Source organism: Bactrocera neohumeralis, chromosome 4, assembly GCF_024586455.1.
Source record: "Bactrocera neohumeralis isolate Rockhampton chromosome 4, APGP_CSIRO_Bneo_wtdbg2-racon-allhic-juicebox.fasta_v2, whole genome shotgun sequence".
NCBI lineage: Eukaryota > Metazoa > Arthropoda > Insecta > Diptera > Tephritidae > Bactrocera > Bactrocera neohumeralis.
The window spans coordinates 27,656,837-27,680,991 of record NC_065921.1 but is presented as its reverse complement, the minus strand read 5'-3'; the positions used below and the strand labels follow the sequence as shown (position 1 = coordinate 27,680,991).

The window sequence follows — 24,155 nt, the reverse complement described above, 5'->3', positions numbered from 1 at the left end:
TGCCAATGGCGCTTCAAACTGTCCAACCAGTAAGATGAGCGGCCATTGTGCTGCAGCACTTCCGTGAACTAATCGCTGCATGGATGGTGCTGCGCGCAAAAATAAAATAAAACAAATGAAAATCCACAGAACAACAATATACAAGTCAAGACAATATACAGTTAAGACAACAACAGGCATTGTGAAAAAAGGCAGAAAAATCACAGTCGCGCGTTGGTCGCGTGCGCGTATGCGTATTGAAGCTACACAACGCGCGCATACAATACTGTGCAGCGCGGCTTACCGCTTGACTCTGTCGACATATGGCGCGCGAATTGTCGATTGCCAAATGCCGCACAACGCGCGCGCACGGCAATCGATCATGCAGGTTAACTGGCGTGCGACAGTGTGCACGCGCGCGTACATTGTATGCTATTATCAGCGCGACGCAATGCGGCGCGGCACAAGGCAATTGTCAACGCGCACTGCACTCGCTGCCAGTATGAAATTTGTGCAGCACCATATCAGCGCGTCATCGCAAATTCATTCAAGGCTCGTTTATTGTTTTCAGCTGCTGTTGTTGTTTTTGTTTTTGTTTTATTGTTCAAAGATATACGCGATAGCATTGCTGGCGCACAGGTAGTGTGTATTTATCGCCCGCTGGTACAACTCGCTAAATATGGTTCGATTAATTGGCGCTATCATTGGACTGTCATAATAATCATATTCGCGGGCGCGCGCTCATATACACTCCTCTACTGTGGCGCATACATGTGATGTGTGTTACAAGCGCGCGAACGCTTAAGCTTTTGCAGCGCGCGGTTAGCAGCGTGCGTTAGCGCCGCGTGGTTCATAGCTGTATGTATATGTGTATAAGTGTGTTTACACAGGGGAATGCACAGACAGACGAACAGAGACACTCGTTTGTGGTCGCGCGAGTGGCGCCAGTCAAAGCCAAATTGGGCAGGAGACATGCGCTAAAAATTCAATGCCACAATAGCTGTAATCTCTGTTATGCGGCACACAAACACACACACTCACATCTACACACTGTAATTCCAACAGCTCTTTATTCAATTACACAGCACTTGTTATGTTGTACCAGACTCATAAGCGCTGCGCGATAGTTATGGCTGCTTCAAAGCTGTCATATGCTATCTATGTTCGCATATGTGTGTGTGTGTGCGTTTGTGTGAGTGTCAATTGCATTTGTTAATGAATTTCAAAGAAATTGAATTGAATTATAAGTGCGATCCATATTGGTGCACTGCAGTCTCTCATGACACGGGCGCACCAATTGGCCATAATTATTGTTTGTTTCTTTTGTTCATAAAATATTCAGACGAGCTTCGATTAATAAGTACTTACCGCTTTTAGTTGCATTGTTGCATTGTATACTTCAGAGTTTTCGTTCTCATTTTCTTAGCGTAATCTTTTTCCAGCTGAAAGTATGTACGTTTCATACTGCCTCTTGCTGAAAATATCATAAGTTAAAGTTTCTTAATATCGTCGTTAGTTAGGTTAGGTTGGGTTAATCTGGTAGGTTAATGATGCACGCATAGACCAGTTTTGATCCTTTGTGATACCAAATGCAGTTCAGCTACTAGGTCCATGAGGTGTAGTCGTCCTCTAGGATGCCTACGCGAATTTTAACAGATTCTGTGGCCTCACTCCCGATACCTCCTCCAGTGTATCATACCTTGCGGACCCCAGATGCTTACTGCGTAGTCTTGCCAATGCGAGACAAGTACACGGAGATGCTCCATTGGTTCCCTGATGCCTTGCTCTGGACATTTCCTGCAGACTTCTCGATCTGTCAGCCCCAATTTGCGGTCGTGTGTCGCCACCAGACAGTGACCAGTCAGTATTCCTAAAGTATCTTCTATCTAGTGCCAATAGGACTTTTGTGCACTTCCGACATATCGTTTTGTACATGACTTTTGCAGTTTTGAACCCAACTAGCTCGTTTCATCAGGTTTTGATTTTCTTTACAATGCTTCTGTCCAAATCGTCCTATAGACAATGCATGAGTTTCTCAATGTTGATCACGTTTTCGGGTGTTAGCCGTACACCATTCTTGGCAATCTCGTCCACTATTTCATTGCCCTCGATGCCTTTCTGGCCTGGCATCCAGTAGAAGTGAAGTTGCTTGCTTCTGGCAACACTTCCCATAAACTAAGTTAGAAGATATTTGTCTCTAAGTGTTATCAGAAATCCATGGAAAGCGCTTTGCGTGTAGGTTGGATTCTTCTTCTCGAGCTTTATTTCCGCTACTCTTTTCGGCCAAAGGATCTTCCTTTGAATTGACTTTAACAGCAGCTGATTATTCATCATACATTGTACATAGACCGGGCATGAAGAACGCTTTGTAAGCAAGAAAAAAGTTAACTTCGGCTGCATCGATTGTAACACAATTTTCCATATACAGTATTTGGAATGAATTTATTATGAATTTCAGAGCAATATTACGGCGATCAATACTCATTTAAAAAGTCAACTAATTGATCACATGCCTTTGTCTACATTTGTAAATATTCTCTGAAAAGTAACGGCATATTTTGGGTTTCCATACTAACTGTGCTTGCATGATTGTACTTATCTCTTTTACTCAAAAGTTTATTTAAATAAAAAAGAACAAAATAAAGTGTTTTTGGAAATGTACATATGTGATCAAATAGTTGACATACTGTAACTGACTTGATTAATCGTTCAGATTTTATAGCAGCTGTATGCTATAGTGGTCCGATATAGTGGTCCGGCGGTTCCGACAAATGAAGTTTCTTAAGGAGAAAAGTAAATGTTCTAAATTTCAGATCGTTAGGCAGACGTCGCTAAACGGTTTCAGCTCGTCATGCTGATCATTGCGATTATATTTTATAGGGTTTCCAACTTTTCGTTTTGAGTGTTATTAACTTTGTGCCGAACTTAATATACCCTGTTCAGGGCATTAATCTACTTATTTGTATATACAACTGTGGGTCGGCCTGGGTCGGGAACACAAGACTTCCTCGGTTGCCTGTATTTTAGCATGGTCACGCCAGACACGTCGCTATGCACTTGATCTTTCTATTGGATGCGTGAGCGTACTTGCTTCCGCTGACCAGCTATGGGTCTCGAATCGAAGGAACTATTCGCTGGCGCATCATATTCCTAACCAGCGTATTCGTTGAATTTTTATACGCTTAACTATACATATTATATTAATGTTGCGTATAGCTCGTAGAGTTCGTGGCTTCGTCTTCTTCGATGTTTATCGCACATGCAGAGGGAAGAGATAAGGCTACCCTGATGACTCTGTTGTTAGTGCCAACGATGCATTGTAGTATTGTACTTTTAGAGCAGTGCCACTGCGCTTGAGATTAGCGGCACGTATCAGCATTAGATTCAGCATTATATTGAAGAAGATGCACGAGAAGGAATCACGCGGTCTAAAACCTCGTTTATCGAACGGCTCAGCGAGGTACTTCTCGATTTTGACGGAACTGATGGTTATGTTCAACGTCATTCTAATATGATGGTAAAATTGTAATTGTATTATCGAGTTTCTGATGTCCTCATGCCATCTATGGTCGCTACGACAAACTCAAAGCTTCCATCAGTTTGACTACTATTTCTGGGGTCAAGATAGTAAGATGACTATTTTGATGACACTAAATTTATCTTATCACTGCCTACTTATATAATCTGCAGCAGAAAGTGGCTATATCCGTTGTCAGATAAACTAAACTTTTTTCGTATTCATAAGAGTTCGATATATCCCTTATTTGTGGTACACGTTCCAGCAAGTGAATGCAGGCTTATAAATATCCTAAGCTATGCTGCTCTCATTGGAACAAATCCGACTTCACAGATGCGTTTTGAGGTCTGAACGTCGTTATTATTGAGTAGCACTTGTTATCAGAACTGACATGACAGTTTCTTATTTAACATCGTTTAAATTTCTAGCGATCAAAATAGAGTACTATATGCAGTTAACTAAGCTATTTATCTGTTTTACGTAAATTCTGTATACCATTGGAAAACTCCCTAACACAGAAAAACACTTTTCAAACGACTGCCGGATTTACAAAATTGGAAGGTACAGGATTCATATCTCATGCAACCATTCATAAAATCGGTAGAACCAGCACCACTGGGCAGTTGCCTATATTGAGTAATACCAAAAGTTCCGTCAAGATCGGGAAGGACCTCTCCGAGCCGTTCGATACCAAACGATGTTTCAGAAAAGGTGACCCTATCGTGCGAGTACTTCAATCTAATCCGAGAGAAAATAATTCCAGCTGCAGAGCTGAATCGAGAAAGCACAATCATTTATAAAAATGTAAAGCTGATGATATTTATATCATTGGCCTCAACACCCGCCCCGTTAATTCTGCATTTTTTCGAACTGGATAAGGAAGCGAAGCAAATGGGTCTAGTAGTGAACGAGGGCAAGTCGAAATATCTCCTGTCATCAAACAAACAGTCATCGCACTCGCGACTTGGCTCCCACGTCACTGTCGACAGTCATAACTTCAAAGTCGTAGATAATTTTGTCACCCTTGGAACCGGTATTGACACCAACAACAATGTCAGCCTCGAAATACAACGCAGAATAACTCTTGCCAACAGGTGCAACTTGAGACTGAGTAGGCAATTGAGAAGTAAAGTCCTCTCTCGACGAACAAAGACCAAATTCTACAAATCACTCATCATCCCCGTTCTGTTATACGGTGCGGAGCCATGGACGGTGACAACATCTGATGAGTCGGCGTCAAGAGTTTTCAAAAGAAAGCAGAAGATTTGTGATCCTTTGCGCATTGGCAACGGCGAGTACCACAGTCGATGGAACGATTAGCTGTACAAGATATGATAGAAAACACTTCAGCTTAGAAGGTTTTCGATTCAATACCCGCCCGTAGAAGCAGAGGAAGAGGATGACCTTCACTACGCTGCAGAAATCAGATGGAAGAGGAGCTGACTACACTTGGTATCTCCATTTGGCGCCAAACAGCAAAAAGGAAGAAAGACTGGCGCGCTGTTGTATACTCGGCAATAACTTCATAAGCGGTGTCTACGCCAAAGAATAAGATGAAGAGGTTAATGTCAATCCCAGCAACTTCGCTGGATTTGACAAAAGTGTGTCTACCCAACTATTTCAATATAAGTCTGGCAAAAGCTGGACAGTATAGGAGGAAGTGACAAGATGATTCCAATTGTTTTTCTTCCATATCGCTTTGGCAAAGAGCGTCCGACAGAATATTTAGCCTATTGGACAGTGTCCATTCGGAACACCTACAATTGCGGGATATTGATTTTGAGCCAGAGACAGTAGTACGGAGTACCACTTATGGTTCATTCTAAGCCAAAAGGATCTCACAGTCGCTCAATTTCTGATTCAACGCCAGAAGCCCAGAAAACATGGATAAACCGCATGAAAAGGCGTCAGCTCATCGGTTTTACAGTTTCCTGCGTTTCCACTGTGATCGGGCGCCCGTAAATTTTCTTATTTTCCAGCAATTAACTAAATAAATTTTCTGCCTTCCCCGGCAATTTCGACATATTTTGAGGTTATAAAAGAAGACTAATCTAGTCCCAAAAGCGTACACAGCAAAATTCACCAAATCAATGCCCATCAGCAGTCAGCGGATTAATTTACCGTTATTGCCTAGAACTCTAACACCCAATCAAAGATATACGACTTAGTGAAGTAAACACTTTTAATGACAAATAAAAAGTGTGTAAAAGCTATGTTCATGACATAAAAATATTATTCGCGCTAATATCGCATGACATAAATTTGACGCCATAAAATTTTTATTTCAGCTAACTACAAAATTTCAATTGTCTGCCACCACAAAGCACTCACCAAGTGGAGTGGATATATTAATAACAACAACAATGATACCAAAAACTGCAAATTGCAAAAAACAACAACAACAACAGCAAGAAAAATCTAAAAATCTAATAATATTAAAATAAATATAAAAATGAAAATAAAATGATAAATATATAATCGCCATAAACCAGTCAAGGCATGAACGTGAGAATTAGGTAACAATGGCACAAATTTTCACTTACTACAAATGTCATCACAACAACAAATAAAAAACCTTAAAAATACATACATATGTACATACATATAATAAGAAAACTGAAATAAAACTACAACAAACAGAGACACTTACAAATATGTAAAATGACGTGAAGTGTTGTAAGGGATATGGTTAGCTAAAAACAACAATAACAAAATGACAATAAAAATATATTTAGTTTTCGCTTCATAAAAATCTGCAATAGACTATCGCAAATTTATGGCTTTTCGCCTAGCAGCAAGCGATTGTTCCCTGCGAGTGCTGTTGTTCTTCTTGTTGTTGTTAAGGTTGCTATGCTATATTGTTGCGACGGCTAGTAACATTGTGCCACAACTATGCTGGCTCACAGCGTTGGAGCAACTATTGAGAGATATTTATATATAAAAAAAATTATATACATTTATAAATATACTTGTATATACACATTAGGGTTGTTCTGAAATGTAAGAATAGATTTTTACACATATTTCTTGAACCTATATATTTATGTATATTATCTGTGCTTCTGCTTCGACTTTCCGTCTCCAGGTGTTGGCTGGTCTCCCGCGTCTTCGGCTTCCTTGCGGATTCCAATATAACCCTGTCTGCTAATGTCATCGTGAGGCTTTCGCAGAGTGTGACCGATCCATTTCCATTTACGACGTCGAATTTCGATATGGATCGGTAGCTGTTTGGTTACGGTCCAGAGGTTAGCATTGCTAATAACGTTAGGCCAGAATATCCGCATAATTTTTCGGAGACATCGATTAAGAAAGGATTGCAACGATTGCAAAATATTCGCTGCAATATTCCACGTCTCGCAGCCATAAAATAGAACGGATTTCACGCTTGAATCGATGGAATGGGGTATGTTTATTATCATTCAAAAGAATATTCTTTGGCATTTATTTTTTGAAGATTATCTCTTTCAAATTTTGACTGTGGCTACGTCTTTGCTGGTCCATCCGTTGAGTCCAAATTTCGATAACACTCGTACGAGCTTTTCGACTTGTTACTAGCGAATGATACGCGTGATGTTTTGCTCCAAGGCCTGAATCGAAGCGGGATTGTGCGCACAGGCTTAAGACTTTACATACCCCACACCCCCCACGATCTTGGTGGCCAATCGACCAGCTCAAAACGTGAAATTATCTGCTCAACGAAAAATTCTCTCAATAAATCCATTGATTGATGCGATGGGTGGGTAGTGGCGCCGTCTTGTTGAAACCAAATGTCGCCGATACTACATATGAGCTTCAATTTCAGGCGTCAAATAGTCAGTAATCATAGCGCGACAATGATCACGTTCTTACCGGCACCATTTTTGAAGAAATATGAACCGATGATACCACCGACCCACAAACCGCATCAAACTGTTGTTTTTTTTTTGGATGAAATGGCAGCTGTTGAATCTCTACAGGATGCTCTTTGTTCCAAATGCGGCAATTTTGCTTGTTTACATACCCATTGACCCAGAAAGGGGCTTCATCGCTGAACAAAATTTGGCTCGAAAACGTCAGATCTTCTTGGAACTTTTCAAGAGCCATAGAGCGAAACATTGTCACATGGGAAGGCCGAGCGACTTCAATTCTTACACAAGCTGTATTTTGAACGCTTACAATTTAAGATCTCGACGTAAGATGCGTTATCGTTGACTCGAAACCGTTTTAGATCAACAGTCTCTTAGGTAAATTTGTTTAGAATGATCCGTATGAATTTTTCGCACACCCGATTTTTTCGTGTTTTGGCTAACTGTAAATGGACCCTCTCTAATAAACACTTTTTAAATACGAAAATTCTCATTATTTTTTGAACGAACTTGTATGTGCAGAACCTCACGTTAAGACTACTATAGCCAAAAAAAAATGTAACATCCCGCGTCGAGTTCTAGTTTTACCGTCTTCACACCACACCAAGAAATATCGTTAATTCGTTTCGAACCAACGAACAAGTCAGTAGCTTATGACTCCTCGTCCAACCCAGAAATATCGTTACTACTCAGCCACGTTCCCTGAATCAGGACGATATCGGCTCCATCTTGTATCAGTCAAAACTTATCTTTCAGACTTCCCTCCAGAAGCGCTAGTGCAACGCTTGCGTCGTGTTTGACTCAGACCCCCCCCGAATTGTCGTTCAACGCTGGCGACAGAATCCCCAATTTACGAACGGCTACCCGAAACTCTCTATGTCCGAGAAGACCCAGTCATTTGCCATGCTTGTTGGACCATCTACTCTTGTCATATCTACCGCATCTGAAACCAAAGCGCCATCTACTTTAGCATAAGTTGGGATGATCCTAAGGACCACTCGTTCGAGCCCCTAACTTAAGGCTCCCGTGGTATCGCTGAGATGGACTCCGCATTTAGCAGAATCAGCGCTTGCCGATAAAGTTCCTCGGTTCCCTCTCTTGTAATATTTTAAAATCTCCATAATATCACTTGCGGAGAAGGAAGTTGAAGAAAGTGGGACTCTTGCGACATCGTCAAACGAAACCCTCAGAAATCTTTACTGTTCGAATAGAGGAGAGCTAACGAAAACGGTGGCCAAACCAGTATTTACGGTCAGAAAGTCTTTGCTGAGGGTTTGCTGAGATTAGCGGAGAATCATCTACTATGAGCTTTTCCCTTACGGTCAAACTCTTGATTGCAACATGCGAAGGCAGCGATTATTTTTAAGCACCATCCTAATGCAGATATAAATTGAATATATTATACAAATATGCATAAATATATATACTAACGGACAATAAAAATAAAATCACAAATTCGCAGTCATATTCTGTGGACGCTTTGCAGTTTATAGCTCCCAGAAAAAAGTAACAACAGTAAATATTGAGATTTATGAGCAGCATAAATTATAGACATACTTTAAGTTTAAAAGTACTCACCAATACATACATACATTCACATGCATTAGCTTGCATTTGTGCGGTTTGAAAAATTGTAATGCACTAAAGTACGATTACTTGCTGTCAGCACGAGTTTGGCTTACAAAGTCAGTGACTTTTCCAATTGCTTACATAATGGCTATACGACGGCTGCTTAGTACGTACTCTGCGATGGACAACCAAGCGTCAGTATCCTTCTTATATTATATAAAACAGGCAGTCAATTATTGCCTCAGCTACCACTAATGGAGATTGCATTAAATATGTTTACTTGTGAAGGAGCTCTAAGGAATAATATTCCTTAGTAATATATTGGAACAAGGTAAATTCTTCGATCTATTATTCTTATTCTTCTTTATTGGCATTGACACCGCTTACGCGGTTATAGCGGAGTTTACAACAGCGCGCCAGTCGTTCTTTCATTTCGCTGTTTGGCGCCAATTGGAGATTCCAAATGTAGCTAGATCCTTATCCAACTGGGCTTTCCAACGGAATGGAGGTCTTCCTCTTCCTCTGCTTCCCCCGCCGGGTACTGCGTCGAATACTCTCAGAGCTGAAGTATTTTCATCCATTCGGACGACATGACCTAGCCAGCGCAGCTATGTCAATGTCTTTGTACCTAAATAGACTCAATGCAGCATTCGGACTTTGGACTAAATGGGCAATTGAAAAGTAAACTCCTCTCTCGGCGAACCGAAATAGACTCTATAAGTACCTCATCATTCCCGTCCTGCTACATTATGCACGCCGTTACGAGTTATCGAGAGAAAGATTTTGCGGAAGATTTAAGGTCCTTTGCGCATTGGGAACGGCGAGTAGCGCCGTCGATGGAGTGATGAGCTGTACGAGATATACGACGACATTGATATACCTGCAGTTCAGTGAGTCAAGAGACAGCAGCTGCGCTGGCTAGGTCATGTTGTCCGGATGGAAGAAAACACTCCAGCTTTGAAGGTGTTCAATTCAGTTCCCGCCGGTGGTTATTATTCCATTGTTCCAATATTCCGAACATGCGTTGGAAAGCTAGTGTTCTCGTGTATCTTTTTCAGTATATGTCATTCAATATTTTTTGTTTACTCCAATACATATGTCCACCTTTGGGCCCGAAAAAGTGTTTTTGCCTCAGCTGAAGGTCATCGTGATTTAGTGAAAGTTTTTGGTGCACATGCTCTAGCTGAGCGAGCGTGCAAGAGTCATGATTTAAAAGTGCTGATTTTGGCTTGGAAGACGAAGAACATCCTAAAGTTTGAAAATGAGGAACTGTAGGTATTATTCGATGAAAATTGTTGCATAGAAGCGGGGTTCATAGCATCTCTGGAAGTCACTCACACACCCATCTCAAAACCTTTTAAAGTAGCCGGATACATTCCACAGCAATGGGATTGGATACCATATGAACTGAAGCCAAGAGACTTTGAAAACCGATTTTGCATATCCGAAAAAAGAGGTAGTTTTCACATCGTATTGTGGCTGGAGAAATATGTAGATCCATTACGACAATCCTAAACGCAAAAATTGTGTGAAATCTAGCCAACCAGACAAATCTTCCATGAGGTCAGGGTACTACTCTATATTTGGTGGGACCGATGAAGACTTATCAAATTGAAACGAGCGGATGTTGTAATTTATCGGACACCGAAGCATTAGACCACTTGGCATTGGAAACGGATTGTGAAGTCGAGGAAGATCTAATGAAGTCCTCTAGTACGGATGGTTCCATACTAGATAACCAAGTGGGAGGTGATGTCTTCTCTGCAATATCGATACCTTCCCTCTACCAAAGTCACTATAGAGTCTTCGAAGCGGTGATCACAGCAATCAAAGAAAGCGTTCTTGTTCTGACAATGAGTGTGCTTACAGCAAGTAATATATAAGTATGTATGTACCATATACATATATTGAAATTTGTGACGCCATTGAGATCACTTAAGGCTCTTAGATGTTCGTCTAAATTAGTGAAATAAACCTTCTCTCTTATTTGATCTAACATCCTATTTTACGAAAAACCTCCTCTGGTTGGAGTACTAACAGATTTTGAAGACTTTCCTTTCGCCACCAATGCGTTCTATACATATTCTTTTCTATATTTAACTTTCTCATATAGAGAAGGTTTCAGTTTATAAGCTGGCATGGCAAATGTCATAATTCTGATAATTCCTCGATCGCATGTCAGAACAATTACCATTGCGGCGAGACTCGCTCAGCTAAGAGCCAATAGCTCGTTGGACCTTTTAATGTTTGCTCTGGGCCAGAAGGATCTCGCAGTCGCAGAATTACTGGCTGTTGACCAGCGCTTGCTGAGCTGACTGGAGGTCCAAAGTCCAATGCCAGAACGCAAGAAAACGTGAGTGAACCGATTCTCTTAAAATAATATAAAATTAGGGAAAGGGCGCTCTCTCTAACAAGCTCAAGTGTGCCCGGGCACTTATACAAGTATAATATGGAAGAAATTCTAATAGAGTCATGCAATACTTTTGAGTTTCGAGCGCACAGTCAGCGAGCTCAAAGTCGCTCGGCTATCGGATGAATGCACACCTCTCTAAAGGAAACTGTACTTTGGAACGGTACATCTACCGTTACTTTGACGGCAGCCAGATCCGCTTGAAAAACGCTACGATAGTATGGTAGCCTCAAACTAAAGTTGATGAAGAGCCCCCGACAGAAGACACCTTCACCTAATTCTTCTACTTTCCCTCTTAACTTCGATCCATCCGTGAAAAACTCGTTGCTTTGCGGCTATGCCCCGCGTGAGGTAAGAAGAAAGGTTCTGCGGTACAGTAATCCAGATTATCTGAAATGCAATCGAAGCAGTGAGCGTGTCCCTGCCTCGGAGCTCCTCCTATGCCCAGCTTCTCTTAGTCTAATAGCAATCTTCGCTGCCAATTACCTACCATCTATGTCTACAAGGGCAACGTGTAGAATGGCATTGCGTGCCATTGTTGGCCGATGAGGACCGTTCTTTCAACATGCTCCAGCTGCTTAGCTAGTGTGATTTTTTCGCGCGCAATCCACCAAACAATGTCCCCATAAAATATTATACTCAACAACAGTATAGGACGACTGCTGCCTTAATCCCTTACTCCTCGATGTTCGGCTTTTACGAGAGTTTATTATCAAAGATGAGCCCCAAGTACTTCACGGTGACAACCAGAAAAGAGCCTCCCCAAAGAGGGGAGAGTAACCTCAGGGATTTAGTCTTTTCTAATAAAAAACTCAGTTTTATTTGGATTTATCCGTTTGATCATGCATAGGCCTGGCGGACTCGCTCCAATAATCGCCTCTGACCGTACGTTGTTGAAAGCCCCTCGATATCGAAAAAGGTAACATCAGCATAGTTCTGTCCTTAATTAATATGCCAAATATAAATGCAATCTGTCAACCAGTTTTTTTACAGCAGCTGCTTAAGTCGGTACACCTCGGTAGTGCGTTTCGATTTTTACAATGGATAAAAATATCGAACAAAGAATTTGTCTTCAGTTTTGTATTTCTTACCAAGTTTCGTATGCGGAATCATTGCGAATGTTAGAAAAGGGTTACGGTTATGCAGTTTTATCAAAACCACAAGCTTACGATGGAACAAAGCTTTCAAAGACAGTGTAGAGATCATTGAAGACATGCCTCTTTCTGAACGACCTCCAGCTGAACAAAATAATAAAAAAGTGAAGAATATGGTGCTTGAAAATCGACAGGCAAGTTAGAGATATAGCAAGAGAGCCCGACATCTCTCGCGCTTCCGTTCGTATAATTTTGGTGGATATTTTGGGTATGAAAAGCGTTCTTGCTCGACTCGGCCCGCTAAAGCTGATTTTTTTTTTTTCAAATATTCTTGGAGAACATTATAACTACCGATGGGTTTACGAGTTTGACATGCAAACAAGTCAACTATCCTTGGAATGAAGGGGAAAAAGCGAGCCGAAACCAAAAAAAATACGCCAAAGTCGCTCAAAAATCAAGTGATGCTCATTGTTTTTTTCGATATACGTGGTTTGGTGCATCATGAATTTGTGCGAGGAAGGACAGACGTTCAATAAGGAGTTCTATTTGGCCGCATTGAGGCGTTTGCGTGAGAGCATACGTCGAAAAGGGTCGAAATTGCGGAAGCACAGTTCATAGATTTTACACGATGATAATGCACCATCGCATCGAGCCACGATTGTGACCGAATTTAAAGATAAAAAAAAACGCAATGAACACCATCGCTCAACCATCGTATTCATCCGATTTGGCTACGTGTGATTTTTTCCTGTTCCCCAAACTAAAATTGTCGCTTTGTAGAACCCGTTATTCAGTGGATCAAACAGATAAAATTCGCTGAAGGAGCCAAAGGCCATCGCAAAAAGTGCTTACGAAAAGTGTTTTGAGGACTTTAAAAATCATTGGCATAAGTGTTTACATCTGCTGGGAATTACTTTGAAGGCGACAAAATAAATATTGATGAATAATTAAATATGTATTAAACGTATGATCCTACCTTGAATAATTACCATAACAACGCCGAAGTAAATGAAACAAATATTTTTAAAATGTTTCCATAATATTTTATTTTTATTTTCATTTTTATTCAAGCGATCATTTCGATTTTTCTTGTTCCACACCAAATACATTCGCCATACAAACAACTCTTACAATAAATACGCAGTTATCTTTTTGCTCACATTCATTTGCTCAATTTGTTGCTAATCAAAATTGTTGTTGCACCCTTTAATATATTTAAGTAATGTAAAATTTATTTTATTTTTTTTTCTTTTTTTTGTTAATTTCAAAACCCTAACTAGGTCAAATGGACGATTATTTGTAAATTACATATTTAGTAGAATAAATTTGATTTTCTTTTGTGATTTTCACTTTATACATTTAATTGTCTGTATGTGTTACATACATATTTATATAGTATATAGTGTGTTGTATGTATATAGTGTAAAGTATATAGCTAAAAAGCTGCTGATCAACGTTAAGGCAATCCAAGTGTATGGCGAATTTTCAAATGTCAAGTTTGTTGAGCGCCCTTGTTTCATTTGCTTTTCATTTTTTACTTAATTTTTTTTTATTTTATTTTATTTTATTTTATTTTTTTATTATTTTATTTAATTTTTTTAAATTTATTTCATTTTTTTTATTTTAATTTCTTTATTTCAAAATATTTCTCACCATTTATTTGATTTGTTTATTGAAATTCATAAATTTTGTTAGATATTTAACTACATTTGCTAACTTAAGTTAGAGTTTTTTCGCTTTAAAATTAATTAAGTTCAACTTTAGTTGCATTTACATGGGTATATGTATATGTATATATGTATATAAATATACTAAATGTATATGTATTTGTTTAAGTTTACATTATAAATATACATACATATATATAAAATATTAACTAAGTGTATGTGTGTGTGTTAGCAGTTATTTAAATAGTACCACGTACAAGAGAGTTATATAATGCATACATCTATATATATATGTGTATATATATTATCGACTAAATATATTTATGTTTGTAAGTATGTAAGTAAATCTTGTTTCTTTAAGCAAAATACTGTTGTTGTGCGAACATTTTGTTGTCATTATAGTTATTTATTAATATTTAAGTAATACAATTTATTATATACAAATTACCAAACATGTACTTAACTGTAAATAAATTTATATATATTATTTAAAAACAAATATTTCGAAAGTAGTTTTAGCTCATACATTAATCTTATTTATGCATTCGTTAGTATAAAGTATACATTTTTACATAAATATTAATATTAGTATTAAAGTTGTAGGTGTAGGAAGTTAATTGATTATGTAGGTAAGCACTTAGTTATTTATTATAAAAAAAAAATATAAAAACAGAAAATGAAAATCGTTAAAATTTACATTCATGTCTTTGCAGTTTAAACACTTTACACACAAAAAAAAATTTTAAATTGCTAAATTTAATATTGCTACAAGGTGAGTCATATTAGGCTATTTAGTGAGCTGAGACTAAAGAGATTATTTGTTGATATCGGGTAGTAAGCAGATAATCAAAACTAAAAAACCATATGCAGTACGATAGATGTCGCTATCGATATTTTAATTCATCAATATTTTCAATTTATCGATATTTTTATTGTATCGATAGTTTTCATTTATCGAATTTTTACTTATCGATTTCATTTATTACTTTTTTATTTAACGACTTTTTAAAATTAAATTATATATAAATTTCGGGTAGTAGCTTTCTTGCTTTTAACAGATAGTAAAAACTAAAACATAATATAAATTACTACAAATATGGCTATCGATATTTTTTAAGCATCGATATTTTAGTTACCAATTTTTAGTTATCGATATTTTTCATTTATCGAATTTTTGTTTACCGTATTCATTTACCATTTTTTTCATTTATCGACTTCTTTTTATTATAATTTAAGTATATGAAGCTAAGTAAAATTTCACAATTAGAAAGAGTGAATTTATAAAACGATAAAATATCTATTATTTTTTATACTACATCGATTATCGAAAGATGTTATTACTAACAGATTTTTGTTCAGATTCATGCGCCTTAAGCTTTTGAAAAGATTATTTTATGGTTGAAAAAGTATCGATTATTTGAAAATATCGATAACTTTAGAAATATAATAAAAATTGATTCGTTTGTTTATGAATTAAGCACACTAAACTTTCATGTATAAAAGCAGCGGGAATTTATAAAACAATAAAATATCGATTATTTTAAAATACTATATCGATTTCTAAAAATGGTATTATTACCTATAGATTTTTGTTGAAATTCATGTACCTTAAGCTTGGTGGGATACCAGATAGACGAAATGATTTTAAATTTGATAAAATATCGATTATTTTGTAATATAGATAACTTTAGAAATATAATAAAAATTGATTCGTTTGTTTTTGAATCAAGCACACAAAATTTCCCTACATAAAAACAACGGGAAATTGAAAAACGATAAAATATCGATCATTTTTAAATATTATATCGATTATCTATAAAAAATATCTATTAAAACAGATTTTTGTCCTAAATGGTCTACCTGAAGCTTGAAGAGATAAGCAATGAAAGAAGTGATTATATAGTTGGAAAATATGAATTATTTTGAAATATTGATTACGTTAAAACATCGATAAGTTTAGAAATAAAATAAAATATATAATAGATATCGTAACAACTCATATTGAGAAACTTATCGACATATATGCTGATATTTCCCTTCAATAGTAATAATTACAATAAATATTTAAACTTTGTTTTTAATTTTTTTAATTAAATATGTTAATTTAGGCATGCATGTCTTTATTTTTTGTTTTGTTGTGAAGTAAATAAAAAATCGATTAATTTTAATACCGATTTCGATAATTTTTCCAAATCGATTTGTGATGTCATTAAATGTTTTAATTTAGATTTGCAAGGAAATTTTTAGAATCGGTAAAGCTTGTGTATATCGATTTATCGAAAGTTCTAAAATCGATAAATATTCTAAAAAAATTTAGACTGTTAATCGTTAAGTCCAATATGCATTTGTAATAAATTTTCGGCACAATTATTACATAGAAAAATTCATATGGTATGAAGCACCGAAATCTGATATCGATAGTTTAACTCAAAACAAACTTTGGAACGTTTTTATCTAGATTTTGACCACCAGTATACCTTAGATTATAGATATTTATTATATAAACATATTATTCTATTAAAAATTTAATAACAAAACTTTTAATTTTTTTTTTAAGTATTGGCCAACATTTATTTTTCAACATAAATGGTCGATGGCGCTTTCTGTGCTAGCACCTTAGTATTAAGTTTATTTTTGTAATTTACTTACTAAATAAACTGACAATAATAATAATAATAAATAATAATATTTTCCAACAAAATTGTAAATTCTAGCAAACACCGTTTTACATTGCATTTTTCAAAACATATTTAACATTTCAATAAAATTTCGATTATTTTGCATATCCATAACGATGTATTTTGTATACAATTTTTATAATTGATATATTTTTTGCATTGTTAACAGAATGATCGAATTTTCAGGAAATATTTAACATTTCAACAAAAATTTCGATTATATTCTGTATCGATAACGATATATTCTGAGAAACATTTTTTAAACGATATTTTTTTGCATTGTGAATGAAATTCATTTTTTTTTGTATTTCTATAAAAATTCGATTATTTTCAAATCGATAACTATATAACTTGAATGCAATTATTTAATCAATACTTTTTTGCATTGTGAATGAATTTATGGAAATTTTGATTACATTGCATATCGATTGCGATAAAATTTGAATAAAATTTTTTAAATTTATATTTTTTTGCGTTGTGAATGGAATTATCGAAATTTTGATTACATTGCATACCATTTTCGATATAACTTCAATCGATTTTTTAAAATTTAAAATTTTTTGCGTTGTGAATGAAATTTTTTGCTTTGTATTTTTATAAAATTTCAATTATTTTTCATATCGATAACGATATATTTTGAAGAAAATTTTTTTATCGATAATTTTGTGCATTGTGAATGAAATTCTTAAATTTTTTGCTTTGTATTTCTACAATAATTCGATTAATTTTATATCGCCATCGATATCGATATACATACGTATGTATTTTGTATCAAAATTTTAAATCGATATATTTTTTAGTTTTTGCTTTTTGGAACATATATAAAAATTAAAATTATGTCGTTGTTATTTACTTATTTCTCACCCTGTATTAGCATATAATGTACTTAGTAATGCCTGTACATATGTAACTAATTATTTACATAAGAAAATATAACTGCATATATGAAATAAAATAGCCATTGATCATTAAGCAATTGAAAATTATTTATAAATAAATTATGCTTAAGGTTAATTAAATTTTTCTGCTGAGTAATGAGAAATTGTAATTAATTTTAACAGTAATGTATTACATGCACACATGAGATTATTTTCGAGATTACTTTTTCTCTTGCTTGAAGCCAAGCTCACGGCCATGACGTTTTATATAGAAATATGCATATGCTTTAGAATGTTGTAAAAAAATCGGCTTTCATCGATAAAAATGTGTTTTAGCGGGAAGGAGAGCGTTTTTAGTGCTAGTGGAGGGTATAAAAGAGACACTTATTGAAATCTGCGAGAGCGTGTTGAAAAGGAGAAATTAGTGATTAATATAAAAAGGCGCAAAAGTATAATATAAAAGAGAGTTAAGCTAAATTTTTACATATTTAAAACGATTTAAGAAATTTCGATCGATGAAAAGAAGAAAGCTAAAAAACGATAGAAAAAAATTGTTCCTCACTGCTCTAATCATAGGCTTTGTGAAGTGCTTCAAAACCACTTTCTTGCTTCCCCTTTCTTTTTAGCTTTCTCCCTGTGTTATTGGCTCAAAGTTATTGAAATTCTCACCCAGTTTATGTTGTTGATTATGAGTCGATGTGAGCGTATGCTTGCAATATTCAGTAAATACTTAAATTTTTTAATCTAAAACTGTCTAGTACTCAAATCACTAGACTGCAGATTAAGACAAAAATTTGTAGGCATGTATATAGATATAGTATATATGAATAAAAGAAAAATTTACACTATTCATTCATACACTCTTGAGTGCATAATATTATTATCAGCATTTGTAATATATATGTATGTATGTATAGTATATGTATTAAAGTTTAATCACAAAAAACACATAAATAAATATGTATTAATTTTGTGCGCGCAATGGAAAGTCTAACATAGACCAATTTAATGAAGAGGACTTTTAAGTATTCTTAAATGAAGCAAACCGCATGAGTACAAATACATACACATACAGTTAAGCGCACTTGGGCGCAATTAAACTAAGCTTAAGCTTAAATGTCTTAGATTATTGTGAAGTTCAATTATTTTTTTTAAATTTTTTGGATTTTTTCTATTTCGTTTTTCGTTTCTATGAATGTATGTGTGTGTATTCTCAACAGCGTTGCCAATGTAAGAGAGTTCACAGTAGTGCATAAAAGCATGTGAAAAAAGTATTATGCCGGCAAAGAAGACTTACTTTTTTTCTTAAGCTAAAATAGTGATATTGTGATTTTTTTCTGAATACTGCGTCATACACTCGCGTAAAAAAGTCGATTGCTGCAAGTTTGTAGCAAAAAAATATATATTTTATAAAAAAATTCAAACGCTACAAATGCCAAACAGTTTACTTAATTAATTTCTGCATGCAAAAGCAGAAAATAAGAAGTAAAAGATCTAAATTAAAATATAAAAAAAAGAAAATGTGATGAAACTTATGAAAATGGGTGGTTCTCAATAACAATATTAATTGTATAAAATAAAAAATTTTAAATAAAATTAAAATAAAATATTTTGTTATTTATTACAAAAAAAAATATTTAAAAATTAAAGAATAAAAAAAATAATATTTATTTAATTACTTTATAATTTTGTTTTAAATTATAAAAATAAATGATTTTAATTTTTTTTAATTTCGTATTTCGTTATTTATTAAAAAAATATTTATATATATTAATATATAAGAATAAAAAAATAGTGTTTATTAAATTATGTTATAATTTCCATGTAATTTATAGAAGTAGAAAAAAATGTTTACTTAATTATTAAATAATTAAAAAATTATCAAGCCATTTAATTAAATAATAATTAACTAAAAAATATTATTTTTATTCCTATAATTTTTAATTACTTTTTTTAATAAATAATAAAATACGAAATTAAAAAAAAAATAAAATAATTTAATTTTGTAATTTAAACAAGTAGAAGTAGAATAAGTAGAAGTAATATTAAACAAAAAAGTAAAAATAATCATAAAAAATTAAACAATTTAAAATTTTTGAATTGAAAATAATTATTTAAAAATATTAAATATAAATACGAAAATAAATTAAAATATAAAAGAATACAAATTGGTTTAATTAAAAATTATTTGCAAGTATGAGGTATAAAAATAAAAAATAAAAATAATAGCAAGTACAAACAAAAAAATGAATTAATTAAAATTATTAAATTCTCCCTGAAATTTAAAAAAACAAAATTTCAATAAAAATACTGTTTAAAAAAATAAAATAAAATAAAAGATTACAAATTAATTAAAATAAAAAATATGACAATTATAAAATTAACAAAAAATATACATACATATATACATATATAAATACAAAAATTAACGAAAATAACAATATTAAAAATCAGTTTAATAAGTTATAAAAGTCTATATAAATAAAAAAAAATTAATTGAATTAAAATTGATAAAAATAATACCTATAATAAAAAAATAGTTTGAACAAAAATAATAATTAATACGAATTAATTAAAATAAAGATTATGAAAATTAATAGATATTTATAAAATTTAATATATTTTTTTAAATTTATATATAAAATAAAAATATAAAAATTAATGAAAATAATAAAATTAAACATTAATACAAATTATTTAAATTAAAAACTATCGGGTGATTTTTTAAGAGCTTGATAACTTTTTTTTACGGGTCCATTTCTTGAGATGAATCGTTCTCCGAAGTTTTCCCTCAAAATGGCCATAGAATCGCGAGCTGTGTGGCATGTAGCGCCATCTTGTTGAAACCACATGTCAACCAAGTTCAGTTCTTCCATTTTTGGCAACAAAAAGTTTGTTAGCATCGAAAAGCGATCGCCATTCACCGTAACGTTGCGTCCAACAGCATCTTTAAAAAAATACGGTCCAATGATTCCACCAGCGTACAAACCACACCAAACAGTGCATTTTTCGGGAAAGTTGGCCACCAAGATCATGCGATTTAACGCCTTTAGACTATTTTTTTTTGTGGGGCTACGTCAAGTCTAAAGTCTACAGAAATAAGCCAGCAACTATTCCAGCTTTGGAAGAACATTTCCGAAGAAATTCGGGCTATTCCGGCCGAAATGCTCGAAAAAGTTGCCCAAAATTGGACTTTCCGAATGGACCACCTAAGACGCAGCCGCGGTCAACATTTAAATGAAATTATCTTCAAAAAGTAAATGTCATGAACCAATCTAACGTTTCAAATAAAGAACCGATGAGATTTTGCAAATTTTATGCGTTTTTTTTTTTAAAAAAAGTTATCAAAAAAAATCACCCGATATTTGCAAGTATAAGGAATAAAAATTATAGACAGGTACAAGCAAGTACAAAAAAAATTATTAAAAAGGGGTAAAAGCATGTGCAAAAAAATTAATTGAAATTAATTATTAATAGTTAATTATTTAATAATTAATTATTCAAAATTAAAATTAAAAATATTTTTTTGTTATAAGGCATTAAAAGAGAACATTTATCTACAAACATAATAAATAAAAAAGTTATTAACAAACAAAAACCATGTAAAATAAAATATTTGCATAAAAAAATAAAAATTATTTGCAAGAAGAAAGATAAAAAAAAAAACGAAATAAAAAAATTTTAAATAAATTAAAAAAAAATTAAAAAAAAAAAATTTAAAAAAAAAATAAAAAATTTAAAAAAATAATAGCAAGTACAAAAATTTTAATTAATTTAAGTAATAAATTCGCAACGAAAAAAACAAATTATTTGAAGCAATTAAAATTTACTACATGTTTATAAAAATAAATTAAAATTAAAAAAGAAATTTATTATCAACAAGTATTAAAATAAAAAATATGCAATTAATACAAAAAATAAAATTATAAAAATTAAACAAAAAATTAATTTAAAAAAATTTTAAATACATAACGATAAAATGTGATAACAAATAAGTTATAAAAAAAGTATAATTATTTGAAATAGTATAAAGAAAAAGTTATGAAAAAAAAATTACAAAAAAGTTGAAATTTGATTAGAAATACGAAAAGACTTTTTCGACTACCCAATATTTGCAACTATAAAGAAAAAGTAATAAATAGAGTACAAAATAACATTGTAACAGTATTTCTTTGAAAACGGTGAATCAATAGCTGAAAATCGTGCTTAATGTCACGTCACAAAAGCATTTTATGACTGCTACTTTAGCAAGTAGTAATTAAAAAACAAATTTAAGAACATTTGTGAGCTTGACTTCAATGGAGAAATGGGAAAAGGCTTTGCAGTGTGAGTGTCTTGACACAGGCGTGCCATTTGCGCTACTCATTTCGCAGGGGAGACGGGCATGCCAACTTTTGCATGCAAATGGGTGTGCATGTATGTGTATATGAGTGTGTTGGTGAGTACATGCAAATATATGTAAGTTTGTTAGTATGTGCATGTGTGAGTTAGGAACCGTTACGGTTGAAGTAGACGAATTTCGCTATAGTACTTAGAATAAAATATACAGTAAACACACATAAGAGCTACTAATACATATATACACTTAGCATTTATAGAATTAGGCTTAAATAAGAACTAATTGAGTAATAATTAAGTATAACAGTTATAATAATAATAGCAAAGTGGTATAAAACAGCACAGAAAACAGTGATGCTTCAATTACGTTTACAAATACACATACAAATACAACGCAGGTGCTTTATAATTACAAAAAAAATCAACGCACACACACACATATATAAGCTTAAATTAGCTGACCTGAAGCAATGTGCTTTCACGCTTACTTTTTTATAAATAATTTTTCACTTTTTTCTAGCTAAATATAAAATTCATAACTTATTTGTATGTATGTATGTGTTTATATACGTATGTGTATTACTCATAGCCTAAGATAGCTTAGTGTTGAATGTATGTATGTATGTATGCGCAGGTGGTAGCCACACTCGCGACTCAATGCAACGGCGGCGGCGTTCGATTCGGCGACTTGTGCGCCAGCAGACTCTTCGGCACGTGCAGCTGCAGCTGCCGTTCCAGTTGTTGTTGTGTCTGCTGCTTTTGCTGTTGGTGGTGCTTGCGACGACGCGCTTGCGCGCCACTGCGCACACCATTACTGACGCCGCCGCCGCCGCCACCACCGCCAATGTGTTGATGATGCTGCAGCAGCGCCATTTTGGTTGCATTGCGGCGCCACATACCCGCCGGGCATTTGGTGCGCTTGCGCCACTCTTCCGACACTTCGACACCGAGGCGTCGGCATTCGTGCGCGTAGGCCGCGAAACTGTCACAATGACACATGCGATTGGGACACTCGCACACGTCCATCTTGCACGCGTCAAAATAGTTATTGGGATTTAGTCTATTATCACAGTTACCGAATACTTCAGATTCGCGCAGCCACCGACAGGCGGCGTTCGCTTTGCGCTCCTTACAATTGGGACGCGCCGATATCTTTTCCACACGTCGCGAACATGCTTTCGGTCCGCCTTCCTTCCAGGAGTTGGCGAAACGCCATACCTCCTTGTCGGTGTGATTATTGCCATCACGGCTGCTGAGATCATCACGTCCGATGCCATTGTAATTGCCGCACAGACCGCATAGCTTCTTTTTGTAGGCGGTCGGTGCGGTCACTTGTAGGAAATTGTTGCCGTCCCATTCGAGTTTCAAACCCAAATCGGTTTGCAGCATTATGTGTTCGCCCAGTCGTTCGATGTTGACAATCGGTGTGCCCGTTGCGCCGCTATACGGCAGTATCACGAGACTGCCGTTCACTTTGACGCGCATTTTCTGACCCAAAGTGACGCGCATGCCGCGCATCTTCAGCGTTACCGTTTTCGCCCAAGACGAACGTTTCGTGCCGCGTCCATCGTTCGTCAAACGTATGGAGAATGTTTTGTCGTGACAGTCGGCCGTTAGCAGATACTTGCATGAACCCTGAAAGCTGAAGAATTTGCCGTCGAACGTTTTGAAGTGTGGATCGCCGAAGACGGTGCATGTACCGGGCGTCTCAATGCAGCGCGGACAACACTCACCCGGCAATGTTTTCTTCACTTCGTTGGAGTTACATTTCAACGGCGGACAACGCATCTCTGAGCAACGTATTTGTCCGGCAATGCAGCGACACGAACGGCAGGGTCCTAAATTCCATGTTTCATTATTCATGTAGGTCACACCCTTGTGTATGCATTCGTTACGCACCTCGGAGGTGATGCAACGCGGGCAGCAACCGTCCATTTCCTGATACTCGGGCGAGCACTCCAGTATGGGGCAGGTGTTGCGCTGACAGATCGAGGTGCCGTTGCTGCAGGTGCAGTTGGTGCAACGGTCGGGCATAAATTGCGTCTTGTCGTAGTAGACCTTGTTGTTGAAAATGCACTTGCCTGTCGGGGAGTAGTTTGTGAGGAAAAAAGAAAATTTTGTAAAATATTGTTGAATCTTTCTGTCGAAATTTCGGCAGCTCTTTCTCTCATTAAACTATA

At 35.0% G+C, this 24,155-nt stretch overlaps 1 protein-coding gene across 1 annotated transcript in view; it reads right to left on the bottom strand.

Moving 5' to 3' along the window:
- Window positions 1–21,719: 21,719 nt before the first annotated feature.
- The window catches only part of LOC126755684 (BMP-binding endothelial regulator protein), a 147,466-nt gene continuing 145,030 nt past the window's right edge, over window positions 21,720–24,155 (bottom strand). The window contains exon 9 of the mRNA XM_050468426.1: window positions 21,720–24,056. Coding sequence (XP_050324383.1) covers window positions 22,630–24,056 — 1,427 coding nt within the window. The 3' untranslated portion in view covers window positions 21,720–22,629. The remainder of the gene's footprint in view (window positions 24,057–24,155) is intronic.